Genomic DNA, 24,811 nt, shown 5'->3' on the forward strand with positions numbered 1-24,811 from the left:
CAAAATATTATAAGTGTATTTTTAGATGTATATGAACTTTATACAAGTCTAGAAAATCTCTGATTTGAAGAATTACAAGATTATTGGAGAAAAGTTTATGAATTCACATCGCGTTCACACCGCGTTCACACCACGTTCACAGCGCGTTCTCATGCATTCACACAGACAGAGAGCTAAGTTCACAAACGCGTTCAAACACGGACTTATGCGTTCACACAGACTGAGAGTTGCATTCACAAACGCGTTCGAACGCGGGTATATGCGTTCACATAAACCGAGAGCAGCGTTCACAAACGCGTTCCAACACAACCTGAAAAATTCAAGCTGTCGCGTTTGAACGCACTTGGGCCCGTTCGAATGCACTTGAGATCAAGTCAGGTCGTTCGAACACACCCGGGCTGCGTTCGAACGCACCAACGAAGTTTGAAATTCTTGGACTTTCGTGAGTTCAGATAAGACTTGGATTTGGTTCTATCTTGGAGATCATATATAAGAATTGTGATGCCCTAACTCTAGGATGGTTGAAGAAGCAATATTGAAGGAGATTTTTTGAGGCTACATCGGTTCTTCAACTAACAAGGTTCTACTCTTCTAAGAAGCTTAATCTTTCGTCTTAAGGGCTATCTAGATGAAAGAACAATCTCGAGGCCTACTGAGGTTGGACATCAATCACGAGAATCAGTGAATCGTGGGTTCTAACGAGCAAAATTGAGAAGAACAAAGTCGTTTGGATTGACGGGTTGTTTTGTAAGTCAGTCTTGTAATTGCTACTATCCTAGTGATTGGTTTTGATCTGAGTTTGGATCCATAGTTTTTTTCTGTTTGAGTTTTTCCATGTTAAAATCTTGGCGTTTATCTTTGCTTTCATTTTTAATATTTCTTCGAACTTTTACTTAAGCGAACGAGTGATATCATTGCCTAATATTTAGATATATACTTTGTATAGGAGTTTTTTATATACTTTGGAGCTTATCAGAACCCTAGCTTTCACATCCTTGTAAAACTTTGATTTGAATTCAACTACCTCCATCTACTCCTTTGTTTAGCCTTGACTTTTGATCACCTAAGCATGTGCGGAGAAACAACACTTTGTAGTTTTTTAAGAATTGTTCAAATGTTTGTTACTTCTTATATTTCCTTTCATTTTCTTATCCAAGAAAGAAACCCCTTTCAATCATGCATATATATATATATGAATTATCTAATGATTAATTAATGTACATACCTAAGAAACATAGCGCTAACCTTTAGGAATGGAAACAACGAGTGCTTAGAGCTCCGGCGACACTAGGCAACATGCGATTTATGTCGGATAACTGAAGTGCCTAAAAGTGGAGAAGAGTCTGCTGGCAAGGAGGTGCGGTGTGAGAAGGCTAGCATGTCGTCCTTATGCCCTGCTCATGTTGTTCCCGCGGGGGAGAGAAGCATCCCTGATTTGAGTCAGCCTCCCATAGGCCAAACAAAAAAGAAAAGTTGGTCCTCTATGGTGGGAGGGGAGGACATGCAAAATTATACAAGGCTTGGGGATCATTCCTGATGAAATACTTGAAGCTCCAAGAGGAGATTGAAGATTGTGTTATCCTAGAATCCGAGGTGCTTGAGAGATGCAGGGTCAAATGGAAACTAACCCTCTTTGGTCATTTTCTGTGTAAGTCTCTATCCTTGGAAACTCTAAGGCAGTCTTTAGCCAAGCTGTGGCTGGGTATTGAAAGTTTCTCGATCTTTGACATGGCTAAAGGTTTCTGTGTTTTTCGGTTCCTAAAAAAGGACATTTCTACATCTTAACTTTTATGTTGGGTCTATACAAAAATATAGGATTAGTCACATGACATTTTGTCAAATACGAAGAAAAATATATGAGTTAGCACTTTAGTTAATACCATATGAAATTTAAGCATAAAGAGTACATTATAACTGCCTCAAAAAATGACCTCCTATATCCACATATCAAGGAGTTCTCTCCTACAGTCATGGGGCATCGCTTTGTCTACATCATTTTGGTTGTATACATCTAGCTTTATCACATTAAGGACTTTGACCCTTGCCTAACAATGGTATAATTGCTTGCTTAAGTCTGGTGAATAACATACCTGATTGTCTAAAATTTACATACTAAGACCTCAAGCGAAATTATACTATATAATATTTCCTCAACCCTTTTAGCTTGGGAGGTGTCTTGAGTGTTGAAATATAGAGATCATCCCCCTTACGGTATTACACACATATTATGTTGCATGTTATTAAATAAGCAAGATATCAACATGACAATCAACAACCATACCCATTATCTGAAACAATTATGTAATCATTATTATAAACATGCTATAATGGGTGTATAATTATTTCGACAATCATATATAGTCATCTAATAAATTCTACCATATCATACATAAGGTTATTTATTATGACGAGTAGAACCCACAAATTTAATTAGAAAAACTGAAGGACCCAGCCAAAAATGTATTAGAAAAGCTCAAGCCCAAATTGGCTAGATTGGGCTCGTCTACATCTAAACCCACCTGGCCGAAGGTACTCCACCAGCCCAGCCCAGCCCACTTAGGCTCGAGCTAGCCTCTTCCCAGTTCCCAACACACTGATCATTCCTCCTTGCTCATGCTCTTCCTCTCTTGCACAACCAATCGCCAATCGCAATTAAATTTTCTCCTATCATTAACACTTAGTTGCATAAGATTTATCTTCTTCTTAAACATGGAGGGAAACCACTCTATGGAACACATTTTCATAAATTTTCTAGTAGCCATCATTAAAGGATTTAACTCGCTCGACTATCTCCCATCTATGGACTTAGTGCCAGAATGGTTACTCATATCCAAATCGATCTGAATATAAAATTGGGTTAGATTTAATCCGATCACTTTTCACCTCTAGGTAGGTTGGTGTGGAGGAAAGTTAGGTTGAGGGTTTGAGGAAGATGAACCCAAATTAATTGCTCTATGATTAATTTTAAATGCTAAATATGAAGAAATTCCTCTAAGAAAATAAACGTCTCGAGTAAATTACCTAGCTGACGACGATTCAAATTGTCTCATTTTTTCATAGTCTAGATTCTAAATATTCAAGCTATAGTCAATCGAATAATATGACTTAAATCAAACTGGCACGGCTGCTTCGTCCCATAAACATTAGCAATTATTCCATGTAATTAAGCATAAAGGGGACTTATAATCATTGTAACTGGACTTTGCTCCCAATAATTGCAGCAAATGACATCACATCTTGACCTTAGCTAATGAAAAAGATAATAACTTAGGGACCGGTCTCAACTCAGAGAATTAGAAAAACAAGAAGAGAGTGAATGTGATGAAATGATAGTTAACTAAAGTGATATTTTTTAAGGCCGATAAAATAGTAATTATGTTACGAACCAGCTTGATTTGATCCGAAACGATTCTAGACTAGATTGGGATCGTAACTTTCGAATGAAGCTGCGGATAATCTAACCAATGAATCTTTCTGAATTTTGGATATGTTGTCGCTCTTGAAACTTTCCAAAGAATCTAAGATCTCAGAGTTTGGATGGTTAGATCTTGAAACTTAAACCTGAATAGTGGCTAAAGATCGGATAAACCCTAACTTGATAGCCTTTCAATGGCTAGATATGTGCTAGGTTAATTTTTTGGTGTGAAGGGAGAGAAATTATTGTAGAAGAGAGGGATTAGGAGTTAGAGGAAGCCGACCAAAGACTTGGGCGGTGGAAAGAAGGAGGTGAGAGAGGGCGCTAATGGCTAGAGCAAGAGAGAAGGAGATAAATGCATAATGTCGTTTTCAATTATCAGATAAAATTCCAATTATAATTTCTTCCACATATTTATAGAGACTCACCTTAGGGACTCATCAACTAAGTTAAACAATCTTAATAAACCAACAATCTTTGTCGCGGTGCGTTCGAACGCGTAAATACCGTTATCTATCGTTGCGAACGCATGCAGACAGTCAAAGACTTTATTCTCTTAAGCAAACATAAACTAGATAAATAGGCTCATCCTAATAAACTCAATGCCGCAAGTTGATCTAATCCGACCGAGTAGTATCAAAAAATCTATAATAAAAAAAATATTCACACAATGTATCTAAAAAGAGTAATAGTTTGAAGGGCTAAGTTTTTATAAATATGGCACACGTTATTTAGTCAGTATAATACCTCTACCGTTATTATATTTTTGTAATTAGTTCTTATTTCAAATAACGAGATCGAGCACTCACATTTATCTATTTATCTAGCATATGACTGTGAATATCTAATCTAACTAATTCGGATGACGAAAAAGATAACGCACGGACAAAATAAGTTCGCTAGGGAATAAGATAACGCACGGACAAAATAAGTTCGCTAGGGAATAAGATAACGCACGGACAAATTATTTAACTGTTAATTTCATGCGAAAAGTAATGGGTCCACTTTTCGTTGAAGATCGAGAAGAGAATTAATTCGCGAAGCATTCACTTTTGTGAGCTAATACGAAGGTCCAGCGCGGATGTTGGATTCTCCTTTCCACCGTAATGTGGGAGAATTGCTTCAATTAAAAGACAGGAGATTAAATGATAAGAAATACTAAAAAATTTAAGACATTTTATTTCATTTTATTTCGACGTTGATAGTTTGATGCTCTATCCAATTCCCCGAAAAAAGAAGACATTTCCTTTTTATCTTTCGACAAGTCAGAAGTACTGCAGATTTTTATCCAAAAAAAGAAATACTGCAGATTTCTCTACAATGACATGACAGTATGACATGCGGTGGTCGGACTGGCTAGAGAATGAACTAAAATCATAAACACAAAAATTGTAAAGAAAATTTAAGGAAAAAAAGAAAAGAAAAATTCTCTGAGACAATTAATTAGGCGTACCCACGTACGTCTTCTTGCAGAAACGGGGTGCCGGTAGATCGAGAACACCTACTATTGTTCCACAGAAAGGCTTTGTTGGTCCGTGCAAAGTCGAGTTTGCTTACCTATTCACTGACGCTCATCAATGCTCCTTAGTAGCTATAAATATGTAGGAGCTCTTAGTAGGGAAGACAACCATAAGTACAGTGCTCCCCAACGTATACTTGGCCAAGATTAAGCAAGCTCCCACGACAATGCTGTCGCTTGCTCACTCACTCCAATGGCTCACCTCTTCTCCCTTCCTCCTCACTCTCCCTCTCCTCCTCATCTGCTACTTCTTGTACTACCAAAACAACAAAGCCGTAGTTTCAAGAAACGGTAACGAATTACCTCTTCCTCCTTCTCCGCCAGGCCTACCGCTCATCGGGAACCTCCACCAGCTCGGGACGTTCCCTCACGTCTCGCTGCTATCGCTATCCCACAAGTACGGACCTGTCATGCTCCTCCATATTGGTCGCTTACCTACTCTAATAATCTCATCAGCAGAGGCAGCACAAGAAGTCATGAAAACTCAAGACGCCAGCTTCGCCAGTAGGCCGCCGTCGCGCATCACTGACCGGCTCTTCTACAACTCCCGGGCGGTGGCGTTCTCTCCCTACGGGGAGTACTGGAGGCAGACGCGGCGCATAACGGTGCTACACATGCTAAACCATAAAAGGGTGAAGGCCTTTAGCCCGGTGAGGGAAGAGGAGGTGGCGCTGTTGATGGAGAGGATACGCCGGTCAATGTCCACCGCTGGTTCGGTAAATCTGAGCGAGTTGTTGATCTCCCTTACGAATGATATCGTATGTCGAGCGACGTTCGGGTGCAAATTCTCCGAGGAGGAACATGGAAACAGAACTCATAGCTTATTCAGGGAGATTGGGTACCTGTTGGAGATTATTTATATGGGGGAACTCAACCCGTGGTTGGGTTGGATAGATTGGGTGAGAGGGTTGGATAAGAGGGTGGATAAGTGTTCCAAAGAATTGGATATTTTCCTTAATAAAGTGGTAAAGGACCATATTGCCCGCGCGGAGAAATATGGATCCGATGATCGAGCGGAGAATACTGACGACTTCGTCGACGTTCTGTTATCCATCAACGCGAAGGATAAAGAAGCTACCGTCACCTTAAGCATCGACGATATCAAAGCAATCCTCCTGGTAATTAATTAAGTCTCTAGTTTAATTGTTCTAGATCCATCAGCTTAATAATTTTATATAAAATGAAAGAACCTGATCAGTTTAATTATCTAATTTCGATAACGCATGCATCAAATCAATGAATTGGCTTTCAGAGAGCTAATTAATATATAACTATTGCATGCATGCATGTTTGGCAGGACGTGCACACTGCAGGAACTGATACATCATACTCTACGATGGAATGGGCGATGGTGGAGCTCATCAAACATCCGGAAGAAATGAGGAGAGTACAAGAGGAAGTAAGAAGAGTACTGAGTGGATGCGATACGACAAAGGCGATCACCGAGGAGCACTTAGACAAAATGACCTACTTGAAGGCCGTGATCAAGGAGAGTCTCAGGCTGCACACACCAGTTCCATTACTGCTTCCAATGCAATCAATTGAGGACACCAAATTTCTAGGCTATAATGTTTCAGCCAACACTAGGGTTTTGATCAATGCATGGGCCATTGCAAGGGACCCAAACTACTGGGAGAGGCCTGAAGAATTCTGGCCTCAGAGGTTCGTGGATAGTCCTATTGATTACAAGGGACAGGACTTCCACTTGATACCATTTGGGTCCGGCCGCAGAGGCTGCCCCGGGATGAATTTCGCGGGGAAGGTGATCGAGCTAGCGCTTGCTAACTTGCTGTTTAATTTTAATTGGGAATTGCCTGATGGAAGGAAAGGAGAGACACTGGATACCAACAGTGTGTTTAGTGGACTAGCACCACACATCAAGCCTAAGCTCACTTTGGTGGCTAAACCTTTTAATAATTAGTTATCAAGGCAGCTAAATCCTGAGCAAATACCTAAATCCTCCAAATACATGAGACGGATCGGCTCAGGCTCCTTTACTACTAAACATGTCTGAGATGTCCGCAAGCTTTACATTTAGTACTTCCCTTTTTAATCTTAATAATCCTATATAAGTTTTTGTTGCAGACATTGTAAGTTGTACAGCGGATGTATAATTATTTAGACAATCACGAATAATGATAAGTGACATGTTGTGTAGTCATTTAATAAATTCGACCATATCATACGTAAAGGTCATTTCAAAGAACAACTGATAATAGACCTGCACATCTGGGTAGTTTGATGTGGCAAGCAGAAGAAGAAGAAGAAGAAGAAGAAGAAGAAGAAGAAGAAGAAGCTAAAGGATACAACCAGAAATAAAATGTGTTATAAAAGCCCATGCCCAAATTGGGTAGATTGGAGCTAAATCCAAAGATTTTACTCGCTCGACTATCTCCCATCTATGGACTTAACGCCACAATGTGTACTTGTATCCAAACCTACCTGAATACAAAATTCGGTCGGACTTAATCCGACCCATTTTCACCCAAAGCTAGGTTGGTGTGAATTATGGAGGGAAGGTAAGTTGAGGGTTTGAGGAAGATGAATCTAAATTAATTACTCCTATGGTTAATTTCAAATACCAAATATGAAGAAATTCCTCCGAGGAAAAAAAATGTCTCGAGTGAATCACTTAGTTGACGTACGATTCAAATCTTTACATCTAATATATTATTATTAATCAAGCTATGGTCAATCGAATAATATGACTTAATCAAAATGGCACGACTACTTCATCCCATAATCATTAGCAATTATTCCATGTAATTAGGCATAAATAGGACATCGAATCATTGTAACTGGTAAGAATTGCAAGAAACGGAATAATTTTGGGGATTATTTTTGCTCCCAATACCTGCGGCAAATGATATTCACATCTTGTCCTACAGTGATTAGCTTTTGAGAAAGACAATAATTAGGCCCGATATCAGCACTCAACTTAGATTTGGATAATGATAGATAAAATCAAAACTTTGGTATTATCTTTCAAATCACCTTATGTTTTACACTAAGTGATTGACATTTCGTCTTTAAGAATTTTTATAATTCCACTCATTTATTTTTTTTAATATAATTTTTATTTAACACCTTGTGTTAATTTGAACTATACTAACAAAAAATATTTTATTATAATATATAAAATAATTTATAAATATATAAATTACTCTTATCTTTATCATCCTTTTTATTTAAAATATCAACAATAAACTAATTAGATGATTATTAAATAGAGATAAAGAGAAGGATTTAAAGGGAGGCTGAGGAGGAGGACTAGAAGATTATTCTTCTCCGGTAAATCTTTGGTCGAAGCAAGGATAGGTAGAAGAAAAAAAAAAGGATTGAATTATAAAATAGATAAAATATAAGGTGCAATTTATAAAAAAAATTAAAAAAAAGTTTGGTGTTGGCAAAGTGTAATTAATACTTATTTTAAATATGAAGGCTAATTACAAAAACACTACCACCACTTTTTAAGGGTGCATGCGTAGTTCTTATATGAAATAACGAGATCGAGCACTCACGTTTATCCATTTATCTAGCTAGAAATACTAGCAACAGTCTCACAAATGTGATCTTGACTATCCGGACGACGAAAAAGATGATGCCCGGACCAAACAAGTTCGCTAAGAAATAAGTTGGCAGTCTCAAGTGGAATTTAATTAATTCGTTTATATATATATATATATATATATATATACCTGTCTGTATCTCAACTTGGTTTGATTGGAGAAATTTAATGGCTTTAATGACCCCCACCACGTTGATTTCCAAGCCTAGTTCTGGGTCGACTGAAAGAAGTCATTCATCTTGTGCAGGATTTGTCAAACTGAAAGCTTTGCAGAATGTTAATGTATCGTTTGTCTCTATTGCATTTGCGTGACAAACTAGTAGTACTAGGTATCATCACAAGTATTATTTGGTTATTAATTTCATACGAAAAGTAATGGGTTTTATTACGTTGAAGATCGAAGAATGACCATTTTGCGAAGCGAATTGGGGTGCCGTTCCAGCACGGATGTTCAATTTTCCAATGGCTTATAATTCCACCATCACGTGGCAGAATTTCTTTAACCAAAAAAAAAAAAACTTAAAATTTAGGATGTCGTTGATAAATTATTTTATTTAATTACGACTTCGATAGTTTGATGCACTATCCAATTCCTCAAAAAAAAAAAAAAAAAAAAAACATTTTCTCCTATTCTACAGACAAGTCAAAACACGACATCTCCGGTACATTTCTAGTGAATAACTCTCCTTTTCTTTTCTTTTTTCTATCATGAAAGAGGTCAGTCAAACAGAGAATGAAGTAAAAGCCAGCGGCTTCGTCCGTGGCTCGTGCATTCAGAAAATTAAGTCGACTCTTCCTACTTAATAAGACCCCATTTACTTGGAAGATTTTCTACTGTTGGGATTAATTATAAGCTATTAACTGAGCTAATGGAGTCTACGTTCTCTTGTACATTGGAACTGTAGTCCAGCCACGACGAAGAAATTAAGTTAAACTTGTAGTTTTCTGAATGCTCAAAGATATAGAAGAGAGCGAATGAGATCTTTCTTCTTCTTCTTCTTCTTCTTTTTTTCCAGCAAGATCAACGTCAAATTGGAAGGCCTGCAGTGGACGCTTGATGTGAATTACCTTGTCCATATTGCGATGGAGACGGATTTATCTTTGACAATTTCCGTGCGAAGTTTGAGATTAAGGTAAAGAAATTGTAACACATCGATCTATCCATATCCATGGTGTACATATAATTTTTCACTTTACTTTTTATACTGTTACAATGCTAAAACATAGCTAGGAAACGTTGGAAATGTGGTTACAAAAAAATTCAAGGAGTGGGTGGTTATCGGAGTTTAGAGAAGGAGATCAATATCATTCAGTGTGGATGGTTATGAGCCGCTATCAATTAGGAAGATTCCTAATGATTTAAAATAAATAAAAAGGAAAATTCTCAGAGACGATCGATTAGTTAAGTGTACCCCATGATGTGATGATACCGCGTCTTCTTGCAGAAACGGGGTGCCGGTAGATCAAGAGCACCTCTTCTTCCACAGAGGCTCTGTTACCTATTCACTGACGCTCATCAATGCTCCTTGGTAGCTATAAATATGTAGGAGCTCTTAGTAGGGAAGACAACTATAAGTCAGTGCTCCCCAACGTATACTTGGCCAAGATTAAGCAAGCTCCCACGACAATGCTGTCGCTTGCTCACTCACTCCAATGGCTCACCTCTTCCCCCTTCCTCCTCACTCTCCCTCTCCTCCTCATCTGCTACTTCTTCTACTACCAAAACAACAAAGCCGTAGTTTCAAGAAACGGTAACGAATTACCTCTTCCTCCTTCTCCGCCAGGCCTACCGCTCATCGGGAACCTCCACCAGCTCGGAACGTTCCCTCACGTCTCGCTGCTATCGCTATCCCACAAGTACGGACCTGTCATGCTCCTCCACATTGGCCGGTTACCTACACTAATAATCTCATCAGCAAAGGCAGCCCAAGAGGTCATGAAAGCTCACGACGCCAGCTTCGCCAGTAGGCCGCCGTCGCGCATCACTGACCGGATCTTCTACAACTCCCGGGCGGTGGCGTTCGCTCCCTACGGAGAGTACTGGAGGCAGGCGCGACGGGTAACTGTGTTACACATGCTAAATCCTAAAAGGGTGCAGGCCTTTAGCCCAGTGAGGGCAGAGGAGGTGGCGCTGTTGATGGAGAGGATACGCCGGTCTATGTCCACCGCCGGTTCGGTAAATCTGAGCGAATTGTTGATCTCCCTTACGAATGATATCGTATGTCGTGCGGCGTTCGGGCGCAAATTCTCCGAGGAGGAACACGGAAACAGAACTCATAGGTTATTCAGGGAGCTTGGCTACCTGTTGGAGATTATTTATATGGGGGAACTCAACCCGTGGTTGGGTTGGATAGATTGGGTGAGAGGGTTGGATAAGAGGGTGGATAAGTTTTCCGAAGAATTGGATAATTTCCTTAGTAAAGTGGTAGAGGACCACATTGCCCGCGCGGAGAAATATGGATCCGATGATCGAGCGGAGAATACTGAGGACTTCCTCGACGTTCTTTTATCCATCAACGCGAAGGATAAAGAAACTACCGTCAACTTCAGCATCAGCGATATTAAAGCAATCATCTTGGTAATTAATTAAATCTCCAGATTAATTGTTCTAGATCCATCCATAAGAGGGCTAATTAATATATAAGTATTGCATTAATGCATGTTTGGCAGGACATGAACACCGCAGGAACTGATACATCATACTCTACGATGGAATGGACGATGGTGGAGCTCATCAAACACCCGGAAGAAATGAGAAGAGTACAAGAGGAAGTAAGAAGAGTACTGAGTGGATGCGATACGACAAAGGCGATCGCTGAGGAATACTTAGACAAAATGACCTACTTGAAGGCCGTGATCAAGGAGAGTCTCAGGCTGCACACACCAATCCCATTACTGCTTCCAAAGCACTCAATTGAAGCCACCAAATTTCTAGGCTATAATGTTCCAGCCAACACTAGAGTTTTGATCAACGCATGGGCCATTGCAAGGGACCCAAACTACTGGGAGAGGCCTGAAGAATTCTGGCCTCAGAGGTTCGTGGATAGTCCTATTGATTTCAAGGGACAGGACTTCCACTTGATACCATTTGGGTCCGGCCGCAGAGGCTGCCCCGGGATAAATTTCGCGGTGAAGGTGGTCGAGATTACGCTTGCTAACTTGCTGTTTCATTTTAATTGGGAATTGCCTGACGGAAGGAAAGGAGAGACACTGGATACCAGCAGTGTGTTTAGTGGACTAGCACCAGACATCAAGCCTAAGCTCACTTTGGTGGCTAAACCTTTTAATAATTAGTTATCTAAGCTACCCTCGAGATTGGCATGTACTGATTATATACGTACATGCTTGTAAGGAATAAAAGTTTTTACTTCATGCTCTTTTGCATGGAGGAAACGTTTTGGTTTTATCTGATTTGCAAACTGAGAATATATTTGTTTTAGATTCTCTCTCCTCAAATACCTAATATCATGCAAAAAGAGTTAATTATAGCAACTCAAAAAATAATTTTGATGACTAATTATCATTTAGTGAAGTATTAAACTTCTTTATTACGGTTTGGTGAAACTTTAAACGTTAATTTGGACGAAGAAACTTTGCTAAAAGTACTTGCGACGAAGGAACGGTGATGTGGACGGCATTTGTCAAGTATCGTACGTGGCTGTAATCGTAAACAGTGGAAGAGGTGCGGTAGAAACTTTTTTCTTTTTTCCTAAAGAAATTTTTCTACGGAGATGCCTTCAAAGTTCAAACTCGTAAGATAAGGAAAGAAAACGATCGATGCTAAAAGGTAAGTCGACAGTCGTTGATCCAATTTAATATTCCCCTTGATGCCATTCGTTAATAACTACGTTTGGACGCGTGCCATCATGATACGAGCGGCCAAGTGTAGTAAATCGTCGTATATGACATATATAGGTAACGTTAGTGCGTTAGTCTTACCTATTCACTGACGCTCATCACTGCTCCTTCGTAGTCATAAATATGTAGGGGCTCTTAGTGGCAAAAACCATAAGTAGTTTTCCCCAACGTATACTTGGCTAAGATTAAGCAAGTTGTCACGACAATGCCTCCATTTGCTCACTTACTCCAATTACTCCAATGGCTCACCTCTTCCCCCTTCCTCCTCACTCTCCCTCTCCTCCTCATCTGCTATTTCTTGTACTACCAAAACAACAAAGCCGTAGTTTCAAGAAACGGTAACGAATTACCTCTTCCTCCTTCTCCGCCAGGCCTACCGCTCATCGGGAACCTCCACCAGCTCGGGACGTTCCCTCACGTCTCGCTGCAATCGCTATCCCACAAGTACGGACCTGTCATGCTCCTCCACATTGGCCGGTTACCTACTCTGATAATCTCATCGGCAAAGGCAGCCCAAGAGGTCATGAAAGATCAAGACGCCAGCTTCGCTAGTAGGCCGCCGTTGCGCATCACTGACCGGATCTTCTACAACTCCCGGGCGGTGGCGTTCGCTCCCTACGGAGAGTACTGGAGGCAGGCGCGACGGGTAACTATGTTACACATGCTAAATCCTAAAAGGGTGCAGGCCTTTAGCCCAGTGAGGGCAGAGGAGGTGGCGCTGTTGATGGAGAGGATACGCCGGTCTATGTCCACCGCCGGTTCGGTAAATCTGATCGAATTGTTGATCTCCCTTACGAATGATATCGTCTGTCGTGCGGCGTTCGGCGTAAATTCTCCGAGGAGGCACACGGAAACAGAACTCATAGGTCATTCAGGGAGATTGGGTACCTGTTGGAGCTTATTTACATGGGGGAACTCAACCCGTGGTTGGGTTGGATAGATTGGGTGAGAGGGTTGGATAAGAGGGTGGATAAATGTTCCAAAGAATTGGATAATTTCCTTAATAAAGTGGTCCTACGCGGATGGAATTATTGGCAACTAAAATTTCTCCTCCATCAAGCCATAGAAGGAAGGAAGGAAGAAAAAACATTGTTATATTTAGGGATTGGTTTATAGAATTTTAAAGGAGGAAAACGAATAAGAATGTAGACTTAGTAAAATAATAAAAGTAAGATAGAAAAAAGTTATGTTAATTACCAAAGCTATGTAAATTAGTAAAGTTGTGATAATTTGTAAGGTAACAAAAGTTACTGCATCTGATAGATTGGAGTTTTAACTACTTTTCAACAACACAACCTTAATAGAAAAGCAGCATGTTGACGATGTGAAAGACAATTACAAGCCTGATATATAGATTACATGGAAGAGATCAGATGACCAACATATTTGATACATATCTACTTCTTTTATCTATTATAAGATGTGATCAAGATTTGAATGTTGATAGCATAATCACACAATATAGCAATAAACAGTGACTAATCTCCATGATCTGAACCATGGAAACTCCTCCATTTGCATAACCACGCCTATGCTTTATTTCTTCTTGATGTTGGCAATGAGCCTAGCCCAATTAAGAACTATAAACACATAGATCTTATCATATATGTTGTCAATGAAGAGAAAATAAGGTGTGCTCCATGTCCTCTTGAACAATAATGGACCAATGACCACCCAAAGCCCCACTGCAAATCCTAGACCCATACTGAGATAAAAATATGACATCTCGTTTCCATCTTTATATTCTAGAGGATAATTTAGAGTTGTTCCATCTCCTGAACAATTCTTAAAAATAGGAGGCCCACAAAGATCGTTATTGCCTTCGTAGATTGACGGATCGTCAAATGTTTGTAGTTGCTGACCAGAAGGTATTACTCCTGAGAGGTTATTATAGGACAGGTTCAAATAGCTCAAAAAAATTAAATTTGATAGAGTTGGAGGAATTTCACCATAAAGCTCATTGCTTGAAAGGTCAAGAGATTCCAATGATTGAAGACCATCGATTGTCTCTGGAATATCTCCTCGATTCCCAAACAAATTCAAAATTTTCAATGTAGCAAGGCCTCCTATCTCTTGAGGGATCGTTCCACTTAGATAGTTGCTTGATAAATCGAGGCTCAACATGAGTGATATTGTCGTGTTGGTATAGTATTCCAGAGCTTATCCTTTTGTGACCACTAAAAGGCTAATGAAATCAGGGACATAATAACTTCCGTACAAGGAGACTGTAGTCATTGCTGTGAAGTTCACGAGAGATGGAGCTATGGTTCATGATAGATTGTTGTGAGCAAGATCCAAAACATGGAGATAATCTAATTTTGCAAGCTGAATAGGTATATAGCCAGAAAACATGTTAGACCTTAATAAGAGAATGGCTAGATGTGGTAATCTTTTACCATATCGGCAAGCTTCCATAGAATTTATTATAAGAAAGATCAAGAAAATTAAGATACTGACAACCTCGGAAGAACAAAGGAAATTCACCAGAGAGGCTGTTGTTGCTGAAACTTACTATTGAAAGTTCAGAACCTATCGGTGTCAAGTCGCCAGGATCAGCTCTAAAAGATTTCCTACTTGTCAAACATTGAGGAAGTTGTCCTGATAGGCGGTTGTGTAATAGATCCAAGATTTCTAAGGGTTGCACCTGGTTGCACATAGATAATGGGATGGTACTAGTAATACTGTTGTTTGAAAGATCCAGCACTTGAAGACTCGTCGGTAATTTTGGGACCCCATCATGGAACTGGTTTGAATTCAGATTTATTTCAGATGCCGCTGACAGGAACTCCAGAGTCAATGGTAACACTCCGCTGATCTGGTTTAGAGAGAGATCAAGATATTCAACCGAAGAAATGACATTCCAAAACCAATCTGGCAACCTATAGACTATTCCCGAATTGGCCATTGCTAAGTCAATCATGTCAGTCTGCGATTGAATCCACGTAGGAAAATGGGGTCCCAACTTGCAGGAGCTCAAGCCTACATATTTCAATTTGAATGGAGGGAGCCAATTTGGGCCTACTACCATGGTCAGGTTGTTGTTGTTGGACAAATATAAATATTCTAATCTTGTTAGACTTGCAAAATGGTCTTCTGATATAATGCCAAGCAAGTTATTGAAACTCAAATCCAAACCTTTCAAATTAGTGAGCTTTCCAATCCCGGAAGGTATGTGACCGCTGAGGCTATTGTTACTGAGATAAAGATACCTTACACTGGTCATGTGCTCAAGCCAACTTGGCAGACTTCCGGTCAAGTTATTTGCAAACAAATCCAACTCCTCTATCTTGGGCGGCAACCTTTTCATAAATTCTGCTATGTCCCCAATGAGATCATTGAATTCGAGCACAAGTTCTTCGAGGGATGTCATATTTTCTAGCAGGCCATCAGGAATAGGACCGTGGAAGTAGTTATACCCAAGATCAAGGCTCACAAGTGATGTGAGATTAGAAGAGTAAAGAGGCAGAGAGGAGAACGTCGCGTTGAGATTGCAATCAAATAGGTAAAGAACTCTTAGAGAATCTGGAAGCATGCTCATGGCCTGCACCCCATCCACAGCAGCACTGAGGTTTACCCCACTCATGTCGAGGTACTTCAAAGAAGAGAGACGCGGTAATCAAGCTACATAATCAACCAACTCCAAGGAGTTAAAAGAAAGATCGAGCTTAGTGAGATTGCCAAGCTGAGGAGGTATGCTTCCACTGAAGCCTGCATAAGTGAGGTCGAGATATTTCAAGTTCTTAAAGGAGCCAATGAATTCTGGTATCCGCTTATGTCCGAAGTCGTTGTAGCTTAGGCTAGGTAGTTGAGATGCTCTATAGCCAGCAGAGAAGGACTGATCTCACCGCCCAACTTTCGAAACTTATAATTGATCATGTCAGTGTTGTAGTCATAAATGTCGTCGGTGAAGTTGTTATGGAGGTCGAGCTTCACAACATGGCCTGTCCTGTTGCTGCACACGACGCCCCTCCATCGGCAGCAGTCTTGGCCAGTCTGCCAAGAAGATAGGACATCATTGGGATCTTCAATGCTTGCTTTGAAGGAAAGAAGTGCGTCCCTCTCTCTCTCGATGCAACTCCTTCCTCCTCCTTTGGGCTCCACAGATATGGAGGAAATGGGGATTTGATATTGGGCCAGTAGAACCCATATCATTATTAGGATGATACGACAACATTGGATAGAGGATCTTGTCGCCTTGGCCATTAAACTTATTTTACTTCTTCTAGCTTCCAAACACCTGGGATTAATAGGATCATATAAGCAGCTCTCGCAATAGTCAAGGCCTAAAGGCAATATTAGTAGAGAATATTTCTTCTTCTTCTTCTTCTTCTTCTTCTTCTTCTTCTTCTTCTTCTTCTTCTATGTACCACATGTTATTTACTTCAATGGTGGAAAGAGACATTTGACCTTCCAAGTACGAAGATTACGATGGCTGTGGAATTCCACGGAAGGAAACAAGATGAGTATGGAAATTGTAATGGTGGGGAATTCCAGAGTCTAGATTGTCACTTATTCTCAAATAATATATTTCTTTTCTTTTCTTTTCATTTTCTCAAATAAATAAAAATTTAATAATGTTCAATATACTGATAAAAACTTAAAGATAATAAAAATGAGTCTACAATTAAAAATAAATGCTACTAATTTTAGATAGAATGATATTGTATCGTAGTTTTACTGATATTTATTATATATGAAATACCGGCGGCGATTAAAAGTAAATATGGGGCCTTATTTATAAATAACAGTAAGTGGTTTTATTTATAACAAAATCAAAATATAAGGTGTTTATTTTCATGATAAATATATCGAATTCTTTTTTGATTTGATTTGTTTCAACATTTTACAAATTAAGACTATATTTACCTAAATATTTGTAAAATATGGGGCTGACGAGAGTGTCCACTTCACTAGACAAAGAAGGGTAATTTGTAATTTGATAATTTTATTTATTTGCTATATTTGATATAAAGAATCATTTTAGCAGTTTCTGCAGTTTTTTTTAAAGAAAAGTTGATCGTATTATTAATTCAATCAAACAATTACAACTTAATACAAGAGGGGAAAAGAGAAATAGGATAACAATCATAAGAACAAGCCTCTCATTTGGCTAGATTATAGACTTTACAATAGTAAGAATAAAGTATCAAGGACTCAATCATAATAAAAAAAAGAGAGGAGATAGAGCATTGCTCTTGAAATAAGCCAACAACGGCAGTACTATAGATTTAACACAATGAGTCTTAAAAATAAAGCTCTCAACGAAAAGAGAGTCCCTAAATAGAGAATTCAGACACATTAGTGATGGAGTGCAAATGCAACGATTTATCGAAATCCACTTGAGAACTTCATTTAAGTAACATGTAAAAGCAAGAAAAATAAAACAACCGATAAAAAAGATAGCAAGAAGGAGGATGAGAGTGCTAGATCGGTTGATTAGTATGATGAAAAATCTAATCGTCTCACTTTATACAGAAACTAATTTAATATAAAAAGTTATATAAGAGTAAAATTATTTTAGATATAAATATTCGTAGGTAAAAATGTAATTAACCCAATAAAAATACTTAGTTTGTCTTCCAAATCAAAAGAGTGGCCGGTACTTTGGTTCATATTAACCGGCACTTTTGATTAAATTTTTAAAAAATTATACTATTTTAACGGCTAGATTAGAATAGAGAAATTAATATTATCTATTTGTATCAAATCAATAGAAGCAATGATCCTTTTTGTTAGTATTAAATTATTTATCTTATTTTAAATATAATAAACATGCATGAAAATTGAATTGGTTAGTAGGATTTTATTTCAAACTAACAGCCAAATAACCACTATCTTAAGACAGATTTAATTAAATCATGTAAGTCTTTAAGATAAATCTTAATTTGAGTTCTATAAGCCTATATATGAGGGGTTGAGCTCATTTGTTTAATCATCCAAATATTACAATTTTTTAGCCCTAAGTTTATTTTAGGAGTAAGAGTAAAATAACCTAGGAGTTAGAGTAAATTAATCTCTCTTCATGACCACCATCCCCTCCCCTTCATCTTTTCGAAGCCTACACCTCTTATTATGGATCGTCAGTTCGTAACATGATATATAAAGAGTTCAAGCAAAATTATTTTTTTTTAACAAAAACGCTTTAGATTTTATCTTTATATCCATTCACACCATATTATTATCATTCAACCCCTGCATTCTAGTTAAACTGCCAAAAAGATACATTGTCATAGGTTTTGTTAACTTATCCGTTTACTGTATAGTGAGTTAAAATAATAATAGATAAAAAGACAACCTTAATATCCTTGCATAAATTGTTGTAGGTAAGGTAAAATAAATGCATAATTAGAGTTTAAAGTCAAAAGAATTTATTTTAAAAAAAATTATAGAACGTTCTTTTTATGTAATATTAACTCAGAATAGTTTTGAGTCAATAAAAATAAAATGCAGGAATTAATTGATAAATATAAAGAATAATTTTATTTAGATCTCCTGAAGTATCATGGACTGTTTATGAGCAATGAAAAAGAAAAAGTTGGTCCTTCGTGCATTATTGCACTTCGTATATACACACGACAGAATACCATACTTCATAAAAAGCAAACGAGAAGAGGTTATTATTATTATTATTATTATTATTATTATTATTATTATTATTATTATTTTTAAAGTTGTAATGGCAAAGTTTCCCGTAGTTTTTTCTTCACGATAATCTTCCAATTTCCTTCTCCTGTATTTTGTTGGCCTTCACTGCTTGATCGGTTGATCCTGATGGGTATGCACCATGCTTACTTTTTGCTAGGATACTCTTCACTTATACGTACCATTAGTCTCTTGAGTGTCCTCACCAGTGCGGTGTTTTACTTTCAGAATACGTATAATTTGAAGTGCTGTTATCTTTTACGTGCTCGTTGTTATTGATGCAGAGGTCTTCATCGAGTTTGTCGGGAGAGAGATTACCTTCCAAGAACCGGACTACCTGTAGATTTCAGCAGAATTTATTGAAAATAATAAGATCAACTGTAAAAGGGAGCTAGAAGGCAAAAGTAACCAAAAGTAATAAATGTACTAAATATAAAGAGCAAGTTGATTACTGTTATTTGAGTGCACTTCTAAGTCTTGTTTGGTTTAGACTAAACTTCGAACTTAATTTTTTTAAAAGTAACCCTAGTTAAATATAAAAAAAGTTTAAAAAAACAGATAAAGAATTCTCAGAACTCAAACCAAACAGGTGCTTAAAAGATTTAAGAACACTGAAGCACATATATGATATATCTGATAAATATCTGTCCTCATAGCTAGGAACGGTCAAATGTGAGATATTACTGCATCCATCTTTGACAAAATTCAGTTATCCAAAGAAGTAATTATTTAAAAGAGGTAGCAAAGAATTTTAGGCTTTGAAGAGTGAAAGGGAATATTCCGCATTTTGCCATGGAAGAATTCTGATAACTAAACATAAAGAGAGTACCTTACTCATCATTGGACGTTGAGGTGCGAGGTGACGGAGGCAAGCAGCAGCGCAAACTATCGTGCGTTCCATCTGTTCGACGTTATAGGTTTTCAAACGTGGATCGATGAGGGAACCCCACTTGCCATCTTCACGGCCTGGAGTAAGCAAAGGTCTCGCCTGCAAGTCACACAACCATGTATAATTACAAGCTGCGCAATTATCCTTCATATTTTTTTTTTGTTTTACAAAGAGAGCACAAACATGCAGTAGTAAATTAAAACAGTGCAAGCTTCATAGAATTGAAAAGAAAAAGAAAAAACTAACTAACTAACCCACCCAGTCAATCAAAGTTTTAACTCTTCCAGCGGTTTTCTCCGTGGGTCGGCGTCCAGAGATTAGCTCAAGAAGCAGAATTCCGAAAGAGAAGACATCTGATTTAACTGTGAGCTTGCGGGATCTTTCGCACTCTGGCGCTAGATACCTATTGGATATATTTCATTTATCATATGATAGTCATATTAAAATAAGAACATTATCACCCATGCTTTTGATAAATGAATGTTACTACGTTACTCTTTAATCATGCTCCAAATCATGTCAGACTCGTCCACAATCAAAATAAATATGAATTATAGGACACTGGGTAACAAAATAAAAACCTTAATTAAACCTCCACTCAAGGAAGATTCAGAGATATGCAATGGATCCACTCAACAGCAGTGTTGGATCCATGCAAGATGAAAAGAGAGATTGATCGAGCTCACCCCAGCCGACTCATCACATCGGTGTAAACGGAAGTGAACTTCTCATCAAAACAGATCGTTGCAAGTCCAAAATCTGCAATCTGCAAATAAGTCCGATTAGTGAAATCAATCAGTAACATTTTTTTAATTATATTGAAGCAACAATCTAATGCTAAGGGTGAATCTCATGGGCGGTTGGATATATACAAAAACCGAAGCTGTACATGTCCACCTGATTCTGAAACATTTTAGATGATGCATTATGCTTACAAATAACTGTGTATAATAAAAGGGTAATAATTTAAAGCATGGATGGCCGTGCCGACCGGCACTTGGGCACCCTTTCTAATAGTTCTGCCGCTCGTCGTCGACCTCGTTGTTGAGCTACCCGTTGTCGATCGCCGTCGCCGTCGCTAATCGCCGTCGCCACCACTACCGCCGTCAGCGGCGATCAGAGAGTGGCAAGCGGCGACGGCGAAGGTGAGTATCTATTTTTTTTCTCTCCTCTTACGGCACGGCCGGCAAGTGCCGCGGCACGTGCCGTGCCGTGCCGTGCCGGTCGGTGGTCGACACGGTCTGTGCCTATGGCACGACCATCGTTAATTTAAAGTATAAAAGAAAGAAAAAGATGATAGAAGCATGACCTACCTTGGCCTCATAATCACAATCAAGAAGAATATTAGCTGCCTTTATATCACCATGGATAATCGTAGGACGGCCTGCCAATGACGTATACTGTAATTGAGAATAGTTTCCCAATGCTAAATTAGGTAAGCAAGAAAATGAATTATGTAGTTAAAGGCAAACTTACATTCCTCATGAAGATAAGCCAACCCCTTTGCAATGCATAAAGCAATATTTGACCTCGCGGACCACTCCATAGCTGGTTGATTTTGTCCTAAACACACAGGGAAAAAAGTTCCTCATGAAACTGTCGGAAAAAAAAAAACCTATTTAACAGTGAATACATTTCCCTTAACAATTCAAGTAGGTTGTGAGACACCTCGGTAACAGTGAGTACATTTCCCTTAACATTCTAGGACAAGGTTGCAAGAGGGAGAACGGAAAATTAGAGTTGAAGAAACTCTTTATATTTAGAGATTCAATTAGTGAATTAAAGTCTCGCTCCATCCGTCGATATAGGTATATTGTTAAACCACATAAATTTTATTTCTCTGTTTTTCTATTATCTCTATTACTTGTGATTACTTGCAATGCGGTGTCTAATACATGTTTAAATATATTTGATTACTGTTCCTCTATTATTAGCATCATATTAGAATTTTTCCCCAAATTGCTTGCATTTGTCCATTGTTACGGTTGTGTTTTAATCCTTCGTAGATAGCGGGTTTCACTTCATAAGAATATGCATAAGCTGAAACACTTCGTAAGGATATATATAAGCTGAAACACCCAATGGGCTTAGGTATTCTTCAATTTTTTTATAATACCATCAGTCAGACTAAATAAGTTTCATGCCTAGAAATAAAACAAGAAATCAACTGTATGAAAACTCAGAAAAGTTCCTTGATATATCAGAGCTAGGAATAACTCAAAATAAGGTTATAGTTGAGGAAAAGGTTATAAGTACCATGCAGATGGAACTCCAATGTTTTGTTGGGAACGAATTCATAGACCAATAACTTCTGGGATTCAGAGTCACAATAACCAACCAGCGAAACTAGATTTTTGTGATTTATGTTACTGAGGCTGTCAATCTCCGCCAGGAAACATTGACCTTGCCTTTTTCCATCTTTTAATTGCTTGATTGCAACTCCTCTGCCATTGACATCTCCTCTGTACACACGTCCAAAACCACCCTGCCCGAGTAAATTAGCATCAGAGAATCCATCGGTTGCCTTCTTTAATTCCTGGTACGTGAAGATTTTCAGACGTCCTCTTGGAAGACAATCTGCTGCTGAAAATGTTGATAAGTCCTCATCTCCCATAATCAGCATAAAAAATCATGAAAAGTAGCTAATTCAACTGTTATTTCTGATCAAACACAATTAATTGGTGAGTTGGTAAAAAATTTGGAGAAAGCGATAGTTCTCAGGTCCTTTTTACCACTTTTTACTGATAATAAAACATTGTGCTGTCAATTTTTATGACACTGGCCACCATATAGGTCACTGGAAATACACCCCAAGTATGATGGAAAAAGTAACAAAAATGTACAAAATTATGCAGGAAGCAAGTATAGATTTTTTACCATTAAAATGAATACATAATATCTTAGTTTAAAAAAGGATTTCGAGGAGCCAAGGATGCCATGAACTTTAAGCACATAAACAAAGCAAGTAGACATAATTGATTTTAAATAATAGAATTTTTTGAATAACAGAGTTTATCAAGTAGAACAGAAATTCATATTACACTACAGAATCCAATGATCATAGTTGTAACACAAAACCTGCATATTTGAAAAAAAAATACAACTTAAAGGATACTTAATATCACAATTTTAGGCAAAGATGTAGAATAGTGTATCTGAAGTTTGGTAAATTTCCACCTTGTCAGAAAAAAGAGTACTCTCACGAAGTTTTTCGTCATCAGGTAGCTGACTACTAATTAAGACTTACATACATACTTCACGCATGTCATAACAATAGATCCCATTTACCATTAATTAGAATTGCTAAAAATGAAAAGCAAACACCACCAAAATATTTTGTTATACCTATTCGCCTCCCATACCTATGCTGGCCGGTATTTGTTCAACCATGAAAAGGTGTTAAGCAAGATGCCAATCGGTGTGGTGTGATAGTAAGGCTTATTCTTGGCAAAAACAGAATCTTTCATTAGAGATTCATCTAAGACTACCACAAAAAAAAAGGATGTATTCTAGCTTTTCACAATTTTTCTAATAATTTAATCTAGTTGGCTCCGAGATTGATTCAAATGAAACTCATGATTTAATTTTATGTATCGCAATAAGACGAACCCGCAACATATATGAATCTGTATTTAAGATTGTTAGGAAAAATTTTAATTTTAATTTTAATTTTTTTTGGGTGCAAAACTCAGATTTAGAATCTGAATTTAACCAGATAATTCTCAAATTCGTAAGAATATTTATGATATTCTCAACATTTCTCGATGACAAGTACGTAAGAGAAAGACAAAATTTATAGAGAGAGAATTTTTCGGACAAAGTGAGTGAGTATTCAGTTGGAGTCGTACCATCATTCGTTGGTCGTGGAGTAGGTGGTTGTGGTCGTGGTGGTGAGGAAATCCAACGAGATACGTTGGAATACATATCGGAGATCAAACGGGATATGTTGGAAGAGATACCGGAAATCCAACGGGATGTGTTGGAATACATATTGGAAACTACTGGTGAAATTACTGGTGGTGAGGAAAGCCAATCGGAAATATAATCTTTTGTCCACACACAGCAAACGACAAGTAAAAATACGAGTCCCGCAAAAACAGCGAACATCAGAAGTACCATCACAATCCCAAGAATAATACTCCCGGCGGTTGCCTTTGGCGGGGAGGAAGCCCGCGAGATGGTAGATAGCGACGAACCCAAGACTGGCGCCAGGGTGGGAGTAGACGTTGAACCCAGCAACGAACGGGAAGACTTGGTGGGTATACCATTTCTCCCCTCAGAGGTTAATGGGGATCGTGGGAATGCCACGGCACGGGCGCGAGGAAGGGAGGACGACATCGCCGGGGCTAAATTTTGAAAAAATGCCGCTGTTTCCTTTCTCTTACCTCCTCTCCTCCTTTTAACCTCTCTCCCCGCCCACATGTTTGGCGGTTCTATGTGCTAATTAAGCTGGAGATTATGTGGAACCACTTCGAAGGGAGCCTAATATCATATTGTTTAGGGGCTATCTGGTTTAGAAATTAGAACAGTTTTGAATGAATCAGATGCAAGCCATTCTTTAATATTGGTTTTCTTTTTCCCACGTACGTCAATGCCTATATTTTGTTCTTATTACAAGATTAATGTGAATCCTCTTCTTTTCGAGTTATACTGGAAACCAAAACTCACCTTATTACTTATTACGCTAATCATTTTCTTTTTAAAAATTAGATATCTTTCTTTCTTCCTTCTCCCACTTCTATCAGGCAAAACTTCTGAAAGGAGGTAGTGATTCCCATATATGCCAAAAAAAGATGATAAAACCTGGGTGGTGACATGCAAAATGCGTCTTTGTTGCTAATGTTAAACATATCCAACATGGATTAATAATTAAATGATAGGACTTTGAAATGTGCCTTTCCATAAACTTGAACAGCAAAT

At 38.3% G+C, this 24,811-nt stretch overlaps 4 protein-coding genes and 1 pseudogene across 4 annotated transcripts; 3 read left to right on the forward strand and 2 right to left on the reverse strand.

Annotated features, from left to right (window-relative positions):
• The first annotated feature begins 5,030 nt into the window (after nucleotides 1-5,030).
• On the forward strand, nucleotides 5,031-7,076 carry LOC140792551 (cytochrome P450 736A117-like). The gene is made up of 2 exons (XM_073143618.1): nucleotides 5,031-6,052; nucleotides 6,232-7,076. The coding sequence occupies exons 1-2, from the start codon at nucleotides 5,102-5,104 to the stop codon at nucleotides 6,853-6,855; spliced, it is 1,575 nt and encodes a 524-aa protein (XP_072999719.1). The 5' UTR covers nucleotides 5,031-5,101; the 3' UTR covers nucleotides 6,856-7,076.
• A 2,864-nt stretch (nucleotides 7,077-9,940) lies between these two features.
• LOC140793069 (cytochrome P450 71A21-like) lies at nucleotides 9,941-11,908 on the forward strand. The gene is made up of 2 exons (XM_073144423.1): nucleotides 9,941-11,080; nucleotides 11,173-11,908. The coding sequence occupies exons 1-2, from the start codon at nucleotides 10,022-10,024 to the stop codon at nucleotides 11,794-11,796; spliced, it is 1,683 nt and encodes a 560-aa protein (XP_073000524.1). The 5' UTR covers nucleotides 9,941-10,021; the 3' UTR covers nucleotides 11,797-11,908.
• Nucleotides 11,909-12,565: 657 nt separating this feature from the next.
• Nucleotides 12,566-13,300, forward strand: LOC140792136 (phenylacetaldehyde oxime monooxygenase CYP71AN24-like). Its single transcript, XM_073142977.1, has one exon. It carries the CDS (start codon nucleotides 12,566-12,568, stop codon nucleotides 13,298-13,300), a length of 735 nt encoding a protein of 244 aa, XP_072999078.1.
• Nucleotides 13,301-13,707: 407 nt separating this feature from the next.
• LOC140792137 (receptor-like protein EIX2) lies at nucleotides 13,708-16,684 on the reverse strand (annotated as a pseudogene).
• A 2,520-nt stretch (nucleotides 16,685-19,204) lies between these two features.
• LOC140792138 (proline-rich receptor-like protein kinase PERK15) lies at nucleotides 19,205-22,505 on the reverse strand. The gene is made up of 7 exons (XM_073142979.1): nucleotides 22,148-22,505; nucleotides 21,368-21,454; nucleotides 21,205-21,275; nucleotides 20,578-20,657; nucleotides 20,150-20,294; nucleotides 19,832-19,990; nucleotides 19,205-19,339 (listed from the first exon to the last, which is right to left on the reverse strand). Exons 1-7 carry the CDS (start codon nucleotides 22,503-22,505, stop codon nucleotides 19,205-19,207), a joined length of 1,035 nt encoding a protein of 344 aa, XP_072999080.1.
• Nucleotides 22,506-24,811: the final 2,306 nt, after the last annotated feature.

This window comes from Typha latifolia, chromosome 7 (assembly GCF_019914945.1).
Source record: "Typha latifolia isolate L0001 chromosome 7, TyphaL0001v2, whole genome shotgun sequence".
Classification (NCBI taxonomy): domain Eukaryota; kingdom Viridiplantae; phylum Streptophyta; class Magnoliopsida; order Poales; family Typhaceae; genus Typha; species Typha latifolia.

What these genes read in the sequence shown, in the direction of transcription:
- LOC140792551 (XM_073143618.1), top strand. Translation starts at nt 5,102, where the DNA reads ATGCTGTCGCTTGCTCACTCACTCCAATGGCTCACCTCTTCTCCCTTC. An exon ending in ATATCAAAGCAATCCTCCTG is followed by an intron (nt 6,053 to 6,231) that starts GTAATTAATTAA and finishes CATGTTTGGCAG; the next exon opens with GACGTGCACACTGCAGGAAC.
- LOC140793069 (XM_073144423.1), top strand. Translation starts at nt 10,022, where the DNA reads ATGCTCCTTGGTAGCTATAAATATGTAGGAGCTCTTAGTAGGGAAGAC. An exon ending in ATATTAAAGCAATCATCTTG is followed by an intron (nt 11,081 to 11,172) that starts GTAATTAATTAA and finishes CATGTTTGGCAG; the next exon opens with GACATGAACACCGCAGGAAC.
- LOC140792136 (XM_073142977.1), top strand. Translation starts at nt 12,566, where the DNA reads ATGCCTCCATTTGCTCACTTACTCCAATTACTCCAATGGCTCACCTCT.
- LOC140792138 (XM_073142979.1), bottom strand. Translation starts at nt 22,505, where the DNA reads ATGGGAGATGAGGACTTATCAACATTTTCAGCAGCAGATTGTCTTCCA. An exon ending in GATGTGATGAGTCGGCTGGG is followed by an intron (nt 20,295 to 20,577) that starts GTGAGCTCGATC and finishes TATATCCAATAG; the next exon opens with GTATCTAGCGCCAGAGTGCG. An exon ending in TTAAAACTTTGATTGACTGG is followed by an intron (nt 19,991 to 20,149) that starts GTGGGTTAGTTA and finishes TGTGACTTGCAG; the next exon opens with GCGAGACCTTTGCTTACTCC.